The 16,343-nt window shown below is 35.9% G+C and overlaps 1 protein-coding gene and 1 long non-coding RNA gene across 2 annotated transcripts; one reads left to right on the top strand and one right to left on the bottom strand.

Moving 5' to 3' along the window:
* The first annotated feature begins 18 nt into the window (after positions 1 to 18).
* LOC141389469 (uncharacterized) lies at positions 19 to 8,038 on the top strand. Its single transcript, XM_073960997.1, has 3 exons — positions 19 to 6,661; positions 6,732 to 6,817; positions 6,890 to 8,038. The coding sequence occupies exon 1, from the start codon at positions 19 to 21 to the stop codon at positions 1,564 to 1,566; it is 1,548 nt and encodes a 515-aa protein (XP_073817098.1). The 3' UTR covers positions 1,567 to 6,661; positions 6,732 to 6,817; positions 6,890 to 8,038.
* LOC141389474 (uncharacterized) lies at positions 6,789 to 8,299 on the bottom strand. Its single transcript, XR_012409095.1, has 2 exons — positions 7,381 to 8,299; positions 6,789 to 7,245 (listed from the first exon to the last, which is right to left on the bottom strand). It is a non-coding gene; the product is annotated as an uncharacterized lncRNA (long non-coding RNA).
* Positions 8,300 to 16,343: the final 8,044 nt, after the last annotated feature.

Below are 16,343 nucleotides of genomic sequence, written 5' to 3'. Positions count from 1 at the left end.
AGCAGGTTCTGAAAGGGTATGAGCGCAGGAACTCGTTCAAGGACCAAAGAGAGGAAACGGGATAGACCTACAGAATTTGATAAAAATAGATCGATTATAATAGAAAATAAAAAGAAAAAGGATTATACGGACCTTGAAATGGCGGAGAATAACCCCACCGAGGATGGACAGATTAGGGATTTATCCCGAACTATAAATGTGAACTCGCCAATCACGAACTCCTTAGGACCCGTTTTCCTTCAGGGCAGAATCGGACAGCAAATGAATGAAATGCCAGGTGGCGCACCGGGAGACCAGGTTGTAGGGAATAATCTCCTTCAGAACCAAATTGTTAACCTGAAAGAAGAAATGGATGAAATAAAAAAATCGTTAATCGAATTGACTAGGGTAATGAAAGAGAATAATCAGGCGGTAGAAAACGTTAAGAAAACTGTAGAAGGAAATAGTTCTGGATCGAATCGCCACTCAGCATCACAAGCGACTAGTGGTAATAGTGCGTCGACATTGCCAAATGTTCCTCAGGCACCTCCACCAGGTAACCCAGTTGGAACTGGATCGTGTAATAGAAACACGAATTCAGAACTCCCATCTATGGCCAACGCTATAATTCCTCATATACCTCCTAGGGAAACTCCATCAGAGCCAGAACCTACAGGTAGACCCCCCATTCCGCAACATGGAACACATGAGAGGTACTCAGCACCATTTGACCCCAGAACTAGTGTTCGAATTAACAAGTTAGGATTACGTTTTGATGGTAGTTCGACAGGGCTGGGAGTAGAGGAATTTGTCTATCGATTAGAATATTTTAAAAGACAGTATGGTATTCCTTGGTCTGAGATTATTAGGGATTTTCCTCTATTGTTATCTGGACGTGCTGAGTCCTGGTACTGGCTGTTCCAGAAGACCAATAGGGAACATAATTGGGAATGCCTAAAATCAAGTTTGTTGAGTCAATATCAGAGTTCGAAAACGAATGTTGAGATATTGACGGAACTCGCTCAACGTAAGCAGCAGCCAAATGAGACCATCGATAACTATTTTCATGTTATGGGTCAGATTAGGGCAAAACTCTTCCAGCCAATATACGAACCTGATATGGTAAAAATCATGAAAAAGAATATAAGAGAAAGTATAAGCCGAATAGTGTACCCAATCCAAGTGTCCACTGTGGAACAGTTGAGGATTGAGTGCAACGAGGCCGAGAAAACTTTCCTTAGACGTGAAAATAGGGTTTTTGCTCCACAAACTCGCCCCACAAGACAAGTTAATGAGGTCAATTTTGATTTTAACGATTATTCGTATGAAGGTGACCAAAATAGTTGCAATGTAGAAGATGTTGAGGCGTTTCAGATGCAAAGGAAACAAAATCCCAATATTACGTGTTGGAACTGTTTGAAGTCTGGCCATGGATTTCGTGATTGCGATGCAGCAGAACGAGCTCTGTTTTGCTATAAATGCGGCAATCCAGGGACCAAGACTCCAAAATGCAATGTCTGTCAGTCGGGAAACCGAAACAGGGGCGTGGAGAACAAAGGGGGACCACGTCCAGCGGAAAACCCCTGAAAATAACAAAAATATTAGAAAATTTGTCAAATCAAAACAAAAGTACACAATTACAAACCCTTTCTAAAGTCAATACTGACCATTTTGAACCCCGATTAAGACATTACTTGCCATTAGATATTAGGAAACATAATTATGAAAAGGTCCGTGAAAGAATAATGGGAAATGAAAATGAGCAGGTTAAAGATTCCAAGATTCACAGGACACGGGAAAAATTTAAAGAGAAGAAGAAAGAACTAAAGCTGATTATTGAATCCTTGAAAAGAGTCGATCGTAAAGACGACAAAAGAGTATATGCAGAGGTGGAAATTCAGGGGGTCAAGAAAATTGGCTTACTTGACACTGGGGCCTCTGTTAGTGTATTAGGAAAAGGTTGTCGAGAATTCATTGAATTGATTCAAGCAGAGACAAAACCAATGTTCTCAACTGTCCAAACTGCCGCTGGTCATCAGCATAGGATCTTGGGAAGAGTCAAATTGAATATGAAATATAATGACATAGAACAGGAGCTAAATTTTTACCTCTGTCCAGACTTGGAACAGGAGCTATATTTAGGGATTGATTTTTGGCGAACTTATAACTTAGCACCAAATATTATAGGCGTAGATGAACTAAACATTGAACAAATACAAAAGGACTTAGTAGATGATGACACATATAAATTAAACCCACACGAATTGTCAAAGGAACAACAGCAGAAATTAGATGAGGTTATACGCAACTTCGACACGTTTGAAGAAAAGGGCCTTGGCAAAACAAAGCTGGAAAAACATACAATCAAATTGATTGAAGGGGCTGAGCCTGTTAAGGATCGCCACTATCCTATGTCCCCAGCTGTCCAGGCCATAGTTTATGAAGAGGTGGATAAAATGCTCCGTCTAAACGTTATAGAAGAATCTGAAAGCCCGTGGAGTAATAGAACCACCGTTGTTAGGAAGCCGGGCAAAAATAGGTTTTGTTTGGACGCGAGAAAATTAAATAAATTAACTGTCAAAGATGCGTACCCTCTTCAAAACATCGACGGTATCCTTAGTAGAATAGACGAGACTTTTTTCATTAGCAGCGTCGATTTGAAGTTCGCCTTTTGGCAAATAGAACTCGACGAGGATAGCAAAGCCTGCACTGCGTTTACAGTTCCTGGACGGCCATTATACCAGTTCAGGGTAATGCCGTTTGGGCTCTGCAATGCAGCGCAGCGCTTATGCAGATTAATGGATAAAGTTATTCCTCAGAGATTGAAAGAAAATGTTTTTATTTACCTCGATGATCTGCTAGTGATATCGAGCGATTTTGATGAGCATTTGAGACTTCTGAACGAAGTAGCATTATGTCTCAAACAAGCAAATTTGACAATCGGTATGAAGAAGTCCCAATTCTGTTTCAAAGAATTGAAATATCTAGGTTTTATCATTGGGCAAGGACAGTTGAAAACAGATCCTGATAAAATCAAAGCGATTAGAAATATTAAAGTACCTCGTAATCCTCGAGAAGTTCGAAGTTTCCTTGGAACCGCGGGCTGGTACCGCCGGTTCATCAAGGACTTCGCGACACTATCGGCTCCTTTAACAGACACCCTTAAAAAGAGCAAAAAGTTCGAAATTGGTGAGGCAGCAATTAATGCATTCGAGAGCCTGAAAAGGGCCCTTACTTCAGCACCCGTACTCCGCCACCCAGATTTTTCAAGGCATTTTTACATTCAATGCGATGCATCCGAGTATGGCATAGGGGCCGTTCTATACCAACTCAATGACGTTCAGGAAGAACACCCTATAGCGTTTTACTCGCAAAAGCTGAACTCGTGTCAACGCAATTATAGCGTGACCGAGAAGGAATGCTTGGCTGCAGTCATGGCGATTAAGAGGTTTAGGCCATACGTGGAAATGATGCCGTTTACGGTAATCACCGACCACGCATCATTGAAATGGTTGATGTCCTTGAAAGATCTGAGTGGTCGGTTAGCCCGCTGGTCTCTGCAACTGCAACCATATAATTTTGATATAAAGCATCGAAAGGGTTCTGAGAATGTGGTAGCAGATATGCTGTCCAGAGCTCCTACAGAAGAGCGCATCGAGGAATTGAATATGAATGAGTATTTAGATTTTGAAACAGTTGAGTTCGAAAGCGAAGAGTATTTAGATTTAATTAAAAATATACAAGAGAACTCTGAAAGATTACCTGATCTCAAGGTCGAAAATGGGCTCATTTTTAAAAAGTATTTGCCTAATCAGGAATTAGATGAAGATTTAAGTTGGAAGTTGTGGATTCCAAGTGGTATCACCCACGAGATCATAGACCGAAGTCATAAATCCCCAACATCTTGCCACGGAGGAATAACTAAAACCCTTGAAAAAGTTAGAAGATTCTTTTACTGGCCGAATATGACCACTCAAATCAGACAATATGTTAGAAACTGCCAAGTATGCAAAGAGGTTAAGTCAAGTAACCAGAATCTTATGCCCCAAATAGGAAAAGAGGTGATAACTGACCGCCCTTTTCAAAAATTATATATCGACTTCCTAGGGAAATACCCTAGATCGAAGAAAGGGAATGCGTATGTGTTTATAGTTGTTGATCATTTTACCAAATTTACATTTTTAAAGGCAATGAGAGAGGCCACTACTATGAATGTAATAAAATTTATGGTAGATGAGATTTTTCACAAGTTTGGTGTCCCCGAAATCGTCCATAGCGACAATGGTGCCCAATTTACATCGAAAGCTTTTGATGAAATGATCAGCAACTATAAAATCACACATTTAAAGACGGCATTCTATTCCCCGCAGTCCAACGCGTCGGAGCGGGTGAATCAGTCAGTTATCACCGCGATAAGGACATATCTGGAGGAAGACCAACGCGATTGGGACATGTATCTTTCTGAGATTGAGTGCGCCTTACGTAACTCAGTCCACTCTGCAACCGGAGTGACACCATTTTTTGCTTTGTTCGGATTCCATATGTTTTCCAGTGGCCAAGATTACCATCTGGCCCGGAAACTTATGTCGATGACGGACCACGAGCTGAAAAATGTGCAGAGGCCTGACAGACTAGAGTTACTGAGAAGCAAAATAAAAGAAAATCTGCATAAGGCATACTCAAGGAGTGCAGAAAGGTATAACAGGCGGGCCAGAGTTGTAAAATTCAGGCCAGGACAAGAGGTTTATCGCCGAAACAAAGTCCAATCTGACTTTTCTAAAAATGTGAACTCGAAATTTTGCAAAAAGTTCGTAAAATGTCGGATTGTTAAGCCCGTCGGAGAAAACATGTACGAACTGGAAAACTTAAAAGGAACACCTATTGGAATCTATCACGTGAAAGACATTAAGTCATAATATGTGCAATATAGAGATTAAACTGTGATATTATTAGGATTAAGCATTTATGTATGTGATGTCCTAATAGTATTAAGTTAAACTTTATAGTGCAATAAAATGACTTTTTCAATCTGTGATATATTAGGTACCTGCCAGTTTCATGTTCGTATTGTCCCAATTATACACTCCTTTAATTATACACCTGCCTGTTCGTGCTGTGCCAATTATACACCGTAATTATACACCTGCCTGTTCATTTTGTCCCAATTAAACCCCACCGTAATTATACACCTATATAACTCTACACCTATTTATTTTTACTTCAGAGTATACCCCGTTTTTTTTATACCAATAATTATAAATACATTTTTTCACGCCCATAGTTTCAACTCACCCCTTTTAAGTCCTTCTGTCAGTAAACCCTCCCTTAGATGTAGATCCGAGGATGAAAACCAATTGCAATAAGTCCATGTCTCCAAACCTCCTGAAATAAGACAAAATAGCACAAAGTAACAGGACATAAACTTATGATATCGCAGGTATACTTCCCTAATTGCCCGGCTGTATCTCAGGGTGTGGGAGTTCCCCACGTTGGACCCGACATATGCCAACCGCAAGAAACATCTAGGCCCACGCACACCATCACTGTCGTCATATTTAGTCAGTGCTGGAGTTTTGTTGCGGGGCCCCGCAGAAGCCTAAGTCCAGCCCTGTACACAAAAAAAAAAATTTGCGTGGAAAGGACTTTAGGCGAGACCTTTTTTGCCTCCATGGCGGTCTCCAAAACCATGCTTTATCAATTGTTCATAAATGTGGGGGGATAAATTAACATCTGTAGACACCTGGACACTATAAAGGGGGTAAACATAGTACGAACTATGCTTAGCCATGTCCAAGTGCCCTCTCCGAGACATCTGGACACTAAAAAAGGGGTAACCATAGCGACTAGCCATGTCCAAATGTCTGTTGCGGAGGGGCAGAATGTTTTCCTTTGGTTATTGTATTCGTTGGGGTGTTCCTAGTTGCTTGTGGAATGCACCCATGGAAGCCAGGTTAACCTTCTTCACCATCGAAGGCTAACCCAGAAAATGCTCGCAACATGTGGACAAATGGAGAAGTCATCAAAATATATTTGGTATAATGGAAAACACATTATTCCCGATATCTTGATGACTCCTGCGTCCTTCCACATGCCGTGAACAAAAATCTGAAAAGAGAAAGAAAAAAAATTATTAATAAAATAATAATTAACAAAAAACTGGAACGATACAACTTACCACCGCGTCTTTTTATTTTATCTGCTTCCTTTTGTGTTTTTCTTTGTTTTGGTTGAAATGTATTCTGGGTGTGGAACTACCAAAACCACTGGGGTTATCATTCCACTGAAATATTTGGGACAGTACTACCGACACAGTGGGGGTTTTCTCTTACGTGTGACGTAGGATAGGTTTTACACTCTTAAAAATAATTGATGAGTCAGAGGTACCCGTGAGAGATTATAGAAAGGGACAAATTATAGATTAATTGTAAAAAAGGGATAGCCTGAAGTGATCTCGCCAAAATGTCGATTGCTGGAATGCTGCCATTGCTCTTATCGTAGGTTATAAAAGAGAGTGTTTTGGGGGAAAAACTTAGTTTAATAAATGGTGCTGAGTGAGGAAACCTCAATAGTTTTCGCGGTGGAATCAGAAAATAATTTTTAAAATAGTGAACACGATTTTTTTGTGAAAGAAAAACTATTTAAATCTATAGATTAATAGTGACATATTCACCAAAATTAAGAGGTAGTATTAAATAAAATTAAAAAAAATGAGTTATAATAGTGTATAAATTGTTGGTGTTTTCTGTGATTAGGAAACGAGTGGAGATAGAGAATATTGTGGCGAAGGTTTAAATAAACAACACATAATATTATTTAGCATCCAGCGGATACTTAAAAGGTAAATTTTAATAAGAAAAAAACATAAGATTGAGTGAAGAATTAATATTAATAAATGTTAATTTTCGGGTAGGCAGGCCGAATCCGCTGGTGTGTCTATAACCACCTGGAGGAAAACCAGGAAACTACATCATCCAGGACAGAACCCTCAAATAAAGGTAGGACAGTTTTACCTCCTTAGATAATTTATCTGTGCTGCCCTTATGCCATCTAGAGAGCAGTGGCCACTACGATAATTGCATTCTCCACAAAACCACAGCTCAGCACCATAGAAAAATTTTCCCTTGACACCAGAATTTATCATATTGGGACAAAGAGCCTAGACATGAGCCTTGTGGTGTATGTGTCCCAAAACGAGAAAAGGCAATAATTGCATATTCCACAAAGCATGTCTTCAGGCTAGTATAGCCAAAGATCGTAAAAAGCATCCTGAAACAAGAAGAAAGGAAACAACATCATGATTTTGACCATCAACACAGAGGTAAATCTGGTCCAAAGTCCGAAATAAGGATCGATTGATATCCCCATGCTTAAGTGTGGTTAGATGGCGACATTAATACTTACATTTTCTTATTGGCCAAACTATTAATTTAAACGAAAACATTTGATACAATTTTTGACATTTACTTTTTCCTTATATGTTTATTTAATATCTATGTTATTTTATCTTTATCCATATATTCTATTTTATATTTAATGTTTGTTATCTGTTTATATACTTTTTTTTGATGTTCCTATACGTTCTTTTGATTTCCAACGTTCAAAAAGAAGACAAGTAATTCGATGTGATATGTTCATAAAACCTTAGTATTGATTCGAAAAAGAGCTCTTTTAGAAGATATTAGGGTGGTTCGCCAAAAGTGCGGAAATAGTGATATTTGATGTATAGTGTTCACGTCTTGTTAATTTTTGACTGTTGATTCAAAAGCTGTTGCTTTAGTAAACAATCAAGTTTGCGTTGTTAAAAATCTCTTGGTCGTGAGACCGCTCGTTTATGTGGCTATTAGCCGTTACTTTTTAAAATTACTCATATGTATGAGAAGTAAAGAAAAAGACATATATTGATAATTTATTTTGATTTTCTTAGATTTTATTTAATTTAAAGTATCTTAACAAGGATTCCTTTTTTTATTTTTATTTATTTATGCTTTTTGTGCTATTGTGTAGTGTTAGTTAATGATAAGAATAAATATGATTTGAATTTATAACGATATACTGGAAATGATGATGTGCTAGATTTTTTTATGATGGAGGATTGAAGACGAGGTAAGTGGTGTGATGTGGGCGGGTTGAGGGGTCACATAGGCCAAGAGGAGGAAGTTGTGACCTAGGTTGGGTGGGCAATTAGAAGCCATCAGGTGCAGGATTCCAGGTGATGATGATGGATTTTGTTGTAGTTTTGTGTTATATGTTCGAAGTCACTTTGTTTATTTCTTGTTGCGTGCCTAAGGTTGGGAACAGGGTTGGGACTTACACCCTAGAGAAAAAGGCGGAGTTAGCTGGTGTCCAGATGATTTATTACCCAAGCCGAAAGTAGGTACCCGTAACATTTTATAAAAAACGCGAAAAATGAATGAAGTGTCAAAGTTTCTCCACATAATCGAATTGTGGATATGATGAAACGATTGTTTCAATGCAAAGCTGAAGAATTTCTTCCATACAAATATCCAAAAAAACAATTTTAAAAATCATTGAATTCTATTGATTTTAAAATTGTTTGACATATTTTTCAAACAGCACACACACGTACACAGATTGTGCATATAATTTTGAAGTTTTAGGAACACTCGAAAGAAAAAAATTTAAACTGACAGATAGCTTTAGCTAACCTTTTTAATTAAACGATGAATCAGCTGTTTTTCCCGTTGTGCCTGTATAATTGTGCAATGACCCCACTTAATGTTGGGAATATTAGCTTTGTTCCTTTACTTTTTTAATGGTAACAGTGGTAAAAGAGAAAAGTGTCAAAATTTCTCAAAATTGCTCTCTCATGAACATTTTTACCAGAAAAGTAAAGGAACGGAAAAATGGTAACATTGTCAAAAAGAAACATCAATCAATTTTCTTTTATTTCACAGTTTTTAATTCAGTTTTGTCAGCGTTCGACTTTTTCTTCTGGTTTTCCTCCATTTTTATTCATTGTGAAATAATCGTCAAACAATAGTCGAAAAATCAGTTCTACCATTTTTACCTGCAGAAATTTTGCTGGTAGCCTGTGGTAGAAGAGAAAGGCATATGTACTCCCTATTCTCTCTCACTCTCTTAAAATTGCTGCCAGTTTTGCCACTTTTTGGGGTTAAGGAACGCTTTGCAGGTTAAAAATGGTAACAAGTGGTAAAAATGGGAACCTCAGGTAAGTAAAGGACTAGAGCTGGCCATGGTACAATTATTACAGGTAAAATCAATTGCCAGCTGATTTGATTTTGCCGTAATACTAGTGTCAAAATCGATCTGAAGTTTTGATATTTTTCCTTTTGTTTCTTTGTCAAATTATTTATTTTGTTGTTTTCTGAATAGGATGAAAATAGTTTTGTTACAAACAGAAATGTTTGCGTTTTAAAATGATTGGTAATTGGTTAAAGTAACAGTGGAACATTGGTGGCTGTGTTTGAAGAGAGTCAATCAACCATAAACTCAAGCCTCATAAAATCCAAATTGGTCGATAGTAAAAAATTGGATGGAAAATCTACGATATTACATGGAATTACGCTGTAATGAATTTATGCTCCTCCGCTGTCGAATATGATTGATTAGATTCACCTAAATACATGGTATGAAGGTAGATGTTACAGGAAATGTATCTTCGAAGAAATTCGATAAGGGGAACAGCGATAAAAATTTCTAAATGAGTCGGTCTTCCATGAGTCGGTCCCACCGTTTCATAGCTTGATTATGATTATAATGGTTATACCTTTCATCCATAAATGCTACCACATTCCTTTAAGAGCAGTACACATTTGCTCTGTTCCAGAACCTGCAAGAAGCTACTATTTTTTACTACGATAACATTTTTTCCTTTATGCTATCGGAAAAAATAGTAAAAATTAGTAGATTATTGCAGTTCTGGAACAAACCAATTGTCAGTTTTGAATGTCGATATTTTGCAGTTATCGATAACTGTCCAACCGTCCAGCAACCACAAAACATTTTTGCTTTGTTCCAGAACCTGCAAGAAGCTACTATTTTTTACTACGATAACATTTTTTCCTTTATGTTATCGACAAAAATAGTAACAATTAGTATATTCTTGCAGTACTGGAACAGACCATTTGTGGTTGCATGATGAATGGCAAAAATGAACGGCCACACTAGCAAGCACCAACAAAGCTGTCATTCAAAACTGGCAATGTGTACTCAGCTTTACTCAATTCTAAAGGAAAACAAAGAATCAAGAGCTATGTGCTAACACAGGTTTCATCTAAAACGTTCTTTTATTTTCATTATATTCTACTTCCATAAATAACCATCTCCGTCTACACAGGATGAACACAATGATCTCCAAATCGCAAAACCAGGTCATTTCCTGAATCACTAAATCGGGTTTGGAAATTATGCAGCATTTAATGAAGATTACTTTATGCAAGTACTACTAACAAATGTGACCATGGTGCAGTAGTTAGCATGGATGAAGATATTACGTTCCAATCGCCCACAAGACGACAATTTCCAGGCTATTTCTCATGTTAACCTTCTGAAAAGTTTCTGCGTTTACTCATCTAGTTTCTTTACACTTTCTCACATTTGCATAGGTCACTCCGTCTGGGCATATTCCTTTGTTGCACTTTATCATTTTTAACTTTTATTCATGGTTTAATTAAAAAGATTAGCTAAAGCTATCTGTCAGTTTAAATTTTTTCTTTCGAGTGTTCCTTAAACTTCAAAATTATACGCACAATCTGTGTATGTGTGTGTGCTGTTTGAAAAATATGTCAAACCATTTTAAAAGCAATAGAATTCAATGATTTTTAAAATTGTTTTTTGGACATTTGTATGGAAGAAATTCTTCAGATTTGCATTGAAACAATCATTTCATCATATCCACAATTCGATTATGTGGAGAAACTTTGACACTTCATTCATTTTATAAATGGTCTGTTCCAGAACTGCAAGAATCTACTAATTTTTTACTATTTCTTCCGATAACATACAGGAAAAAATGTTATCGTAGTAAAAAATAGTAGCTTCTAGCAGGTTCTGGAACAGAGCAAAAATGTTTTATAATGTTTTTTATAAAATGCTCAAAAAATGAATCGTAAACAAACCCACTTGTTACTTTTAGCTGTGTTCCTTTACTTACCTGAGGTTACCATTTTAACCATTTGTTACCATTTTTAACCTTCCTTAACCCCGAAAAGTGGCAAAACTGGAAGCAATTTTTAAGAGAGTGAGAGGGGAGAGAGGGCGAAAATGGCTTTCTCTTCTACCACAGGCTACCAGCAAAATTTCTGCAGGTAGAAAATGGCAGAACTGATTTTTCGACTTTTGTTTGACGATTATTTCACAAAATGGACGAAAAACCGAAGAAAAAGTCGAACACTGACAACACTAAATTAAAAACTGTGAAATAAAAGACGAAAATTGATTTTTTATGTTTTTTTCTGACATTGCTGCCAGACCTACCATTTTTCCGTTCCTTTACTTTTCTGGTAAAAATGTTCATGATAGAGCAATTTTGAACAATTTTGACACTTTTCTCTTTTACCACTCTTACCATTAAAAAAGTAAAGGAACAAAGCTTTTATGTTTAGTAATGTTGACGTTTTAGGAATTCAGGAAAAAACAGGGTTCTATAATTTGTTTTCATCTAGGTCTACCTCTTTACTTATACCATGCTTTTATTTTTTATTTTTAAATAAATATGTATTTAAAGTCAGGATTTTCGTCTATTTCATTTGTAAATGTTTCAAAAAGTAGCTAGGAGTATCCACGCATAGAATGAAATTTTGTCTGAGCAATGGTGCCGAAATTTGCAATTATTTTTGCTATCCATGATTGGTCACAAAGCGGAATGGTTATGTTATGTCTCGCATCATTGGGGTTTTAATAGAATTGGGCTGCATTATGATGTGGTTCTTGTCATGGTATAAGTAAAGAGGTAGATTTAAATGAAAAAATCTATAGAACCCTTGTTTTTCTTGAATTCCTAAAACTTCAAAATAAAAGCAACAATTGGGTTTGTTTAGAATGCATTTTTTGAGCATTTTTTAAAAAACGCGAAAAATGAATGAAGAGTTAAGTTTTCTCCACATAATCGAGTTGTGAATATGATAAACTGATTGTTTCAATGCAAATCTCACCAATTTCTTCCATACAAATGGTCTAAAAACAATTTTAAAAATCATTGAATTCGATTGTTTTTAAAATTGTTTGGCATATTATTCAAACACCACACACACATACACAGTTTGTTTATATTGTTTTGAAGTTTTAGGCATACTCGAATGAAAAAAATTTAAATTCACATAAAGCTTTGGCTAACCTTTCTTATTAAACCATGGTTCTTGTGTTATTTCTTTCTATTTCTTGTACTTCAAATTACTCTGCTTGAGAAGGTTTCTTGGCGATTTTAAATCCTGGGCTTTAGGGATTCCATATAAAAAAATGATTCTTTTTCATTCTGGACATGTTATTAACAGTAAAACCTACCGCTAATACTAATTCCCGCTAAGGAGACACGTAGAGAAACATTAAGGCATGTGTACATAAGCTGCTCTGCCTGATTGCCTTGCTTGCTTCTGATAAAAGAATAAAAAAGAAAAGGGCAACCCAGTTCGAAATTTGCTCGGCCTCCTTTATTCTTTTATTTTTATTATGTCAAAACTGAAGCAGGAAAGCAAGGCAACCAGGCAAAGCAGCTTATGTACGCAGGCCTTTAGTGCTCTGCTCCAGTACCTGCAAGAAGCTACTATTTTTTACTACGAAAACATTTTTTCCTTTATGTTATCGAAAAAAATAGTAAAAATTAGTAGATTCTTGCAGTTCTGGAACAAACCATAGTATAGCAAACTACAAAGCTTCTTATTCATCCTTTTAAACAATTATATTTATAATAAAAATTAAAAACAATATTTTTGAAACATCAAAATATATTTTCACATTTCATATTTTTATTTACTTTTTGGATGGGAAGACTTTGACACTAGTATTACTTTCAACAACAAATTTCTATGCGGTTGTTGTATCGATTGTTGTACAACAACACTTGTTTTTACCTGTTAAGCTGGGTACACATTGTCAGTTTTGAATGACAGCTTTGTTGTTGCTTGCTAGTGTGGCCGTTCATTTTTGTCATTCATCATGCAACCACAAAATGTTTTGTGGTTGCTGGACGGTTTGACAGTTATCGATAATTGCGAAATATCGACATTCAAAACTGACAATTGCTCTGTTCCAGTTTTTTTCTGAACACAAGAGTGTCTAAAAATTATAAGAATTTGTTTACAAAATAAAGAAATACAAACTAAAGATACGAACATTGCTGTAATTCACGAGACGCAAATTATTTTTGAAGTGGAGTTAAGGCCTGCGTACATAAGCTGCTCTGCCTGATTGCCTTGCTTTCCTACTTCATTTTTGACATAATAAAAATAAAAGAATAATGTCATGTTCATACCAGCATTTGAATCACGTCGTTCGTTCTCATAATTACGTACACGAATTAACCCGTTCATACGACATTGTACACAATTCATGGCAACATGATTCATATTTTCATGGTTTTTGTTTACTGATTTTAAAGGAAGTTTCAACCAAAATACGGGTAAAATTATTTTATATGAACTGAAAAAATATTTATCCTTCTTTCAGATATCTATTTAATATTAAATTCTATTATTTTCATTCATGTTTTCTATTTTTTCTCACAATTTTGGTGTTTTCAGTATATTTTCAAATTTTTCTATTTCAATAATTAACGAGAGAGAGACCTGCCAACATATCTTTTTGGTATACAGACATTCCGGCAGGCATTTGATTTTTGTTTCTAAATTTGTACGCGATTTTGAAACGATGGACAAGAAATGCAACTGCAATGGAAAAGAAAACAAAATTTGCTATGATTTGAATGTATACTAGTCGTTAAACTGTTTACTTTTCATTCATATTTTGCAATTTTTTTAAAAAGTTTTGGATTTTTAATAAATTTTTAATTTTTTATTTTTCCTGTCATAATTAATTTATTTCGATAAATTCTCTCATTTGTTAGAGATGGGACATATTTTATCGTCGTTCTGAGAGTAATTTAAATTGAACAATGTACACAAATCGTTGTTCGTTCTCAAAATGTTGTATGGGAAATGAAGTAATTGTATCGTAATTTGGGGTCGAACAACGAATAGAGAGCGAATTACCGCTAGTCTGAACATGGCATAAAGAAGGCCGAGGAAATTTCGAACTGGGCTGCCCTTTTCTTTTTTATTCTTTTATCAGAAGTAAGCAAGGTAAGCAGGCAAGGCAGCTTATGTACGCAGGCCTTTAGAGTTTTTTTGGAAATCTGAACTGGAGTTGGAGGAAAAATGAAAAACCATTTGGATGATGAAGCAATATCAGTTGCGATGTCACAGAAAGCAGAGCAGAGGAAGTAAACTCAGTTATGATCAAATTTAATGGAGAGTTTTTATAATTGGTATTAGTGTAATAAAGTTAATATTCTTGCTTACACGAATAAGTCCCGGTCCACACTAGAGTGTTTTCATTGAAAAATTGCATGAAATTATGCGTCTCTAGATCGACCTCCATGGTAGAGTCAAATTAACTTTGGAACACCTAATTTCATGAAATTTTTTAATGAAATTCACGCTAGTGTGGACCGGGACTAAGCAATGTAATTTATTTATTTTGGGATATTTGCAATGGCTTGCATTTTATAGCATCTTTAGACTGCATTTAAATTCAATCCAAAACACTACACCAAAGGCTGTGATTTGGATCGAAAATGGAGTGCATCCTAGCTGTGTGCCGTGGAAGCAAAATAGAGTGAATCCTAGCTGCGCGCTCTCTTGTAAAATTCATAGGTGAATTCATAGGAAAAGATGTACTCCAGCGGCAATTCCCAGCAAAAAGTTTGCATCCGCGGATGCAGTTAAATCACTAGAACAATTGTATCGAAATGTATCGAGCGGAGTGCATTTTTCATAACTCCGTGTGGACTGCATCGAAAGATGTATTAAAATCATAACTCTGCATTGCACTACTTCCAAACTTTTTTGCTGGGTTGTTCTAGCGATTTAACTGCATTCGCGGATGCAAACTTTTTGCTGGGTTATATTTTTCGAGTAGTTTTTCCTTTTTATTTGGTTAAGCAATTCTTACGCATTTTGTAATTTACACTGATGGGCCGGTTGGCTTTGAATTACAAGTTAAATAAAATTGAATTGAAATGTTAAACTGTCCAGGGGCTGGATTCTTGTTCTATGAAAATTTGAAATGAAAAATATTTCCTTTATAATTTTTTCATTTGACAGTTTTTCCTTTATAAAAGTTTTCATTTCACATTTTCATAGAAATCGAATTGAGCGCCAGCAACCACAAAATATTTTGTGGTTGTCTGGCAATCAACCGATTATTTGAGCAAAAATGGTCGTGTGTACCCCACTCATGGTGGAATAATAAGGTGTTACATCAAATCATACCAAACGTCAAAATTATTTACATTAACGCATTGCTGTGAATTGCTTGTTTACCTTTTGTATGTGATTTTATTCACAATAATGCATTTTGACAACTAGCGTGATAATCAGCTGTTTTCCCGTTGTGCCTGTATAATTGTGCCATGTCCCCACTTAATAGCTCTGTTCCTTTACGTGCAAGAATCTTCAAGTTTTACAATTTTTTACTCGAAAAGCGTTCCTTTACTTCAGACACGATACAATTCATATGGAAGCAGATTACAACTTTTGCTACTTTTGCCGGGTTTACTACTTTCAAAAGTAAAGGAACAGACCAAATGTTGGGAATATCGATAGTTTGCCAGATTCATGTTGGACTAGAGCTGGCAAAAAATCAACGGCACTATCGATAATATCGATTATTATTTTTAAAAATTCAATGTCGATAGATAATTTTGTATATCGATATTATCGGATTAAAAAACCCTAAACTAAAAACTATTGAAATTAATAAAAATAAGCGGCTTTTCGGTGTTGTGGATGTGAGAAAGGTAAGTCCGTAGTCACACATTTTTCAGAAAAGTCATTTGTATTTTTGTATATTTTTATTAAATAAAATCAATTGTTTCTTCTCCTTTATATTTCTGTGAAGTACGTCTAGAAAATGTCACAAAAGTATAGACATTTCCTCCGTTTTTATCTCATAATTAATTGTGATTTTAAATTAACGATAATATCGATAGCTATCGATTTTTTGATATGCAATATCGATAATATCTAAAGTTGGGAATATTTGCTCTGTTCCAGAACCTACAAGAAGCTACTATTTTTTACTACGATAGCATTTTTTCCTTTATGTTATCGGAAAAAATAGTAAAAATTAGTAGATTCTTGCAGTTCTGGAACAGACTAATTGATAGT

This window comes from Musca autumnalis, unplaced genomic scaffold (assembly GCF_047663935.1).
Source record: "Musca autumnalis isolate F117 unplaced genomic scaffold, ASM4766393v1 scaffold_1, whole genome shotgun sequence".
Classification (NCBI taxonomy): domain Eukaryota; kingdom Metazoa; phylum Arthropoda; class Insecta; order Diptera; family Muscidae; genus Musca; species Musca autumnalis.
The sequence above is the reverse complement of the archived record's forward strand: the minus strand, read 5'-3'. Positions and strand labels throughout refer to the sequence as shown.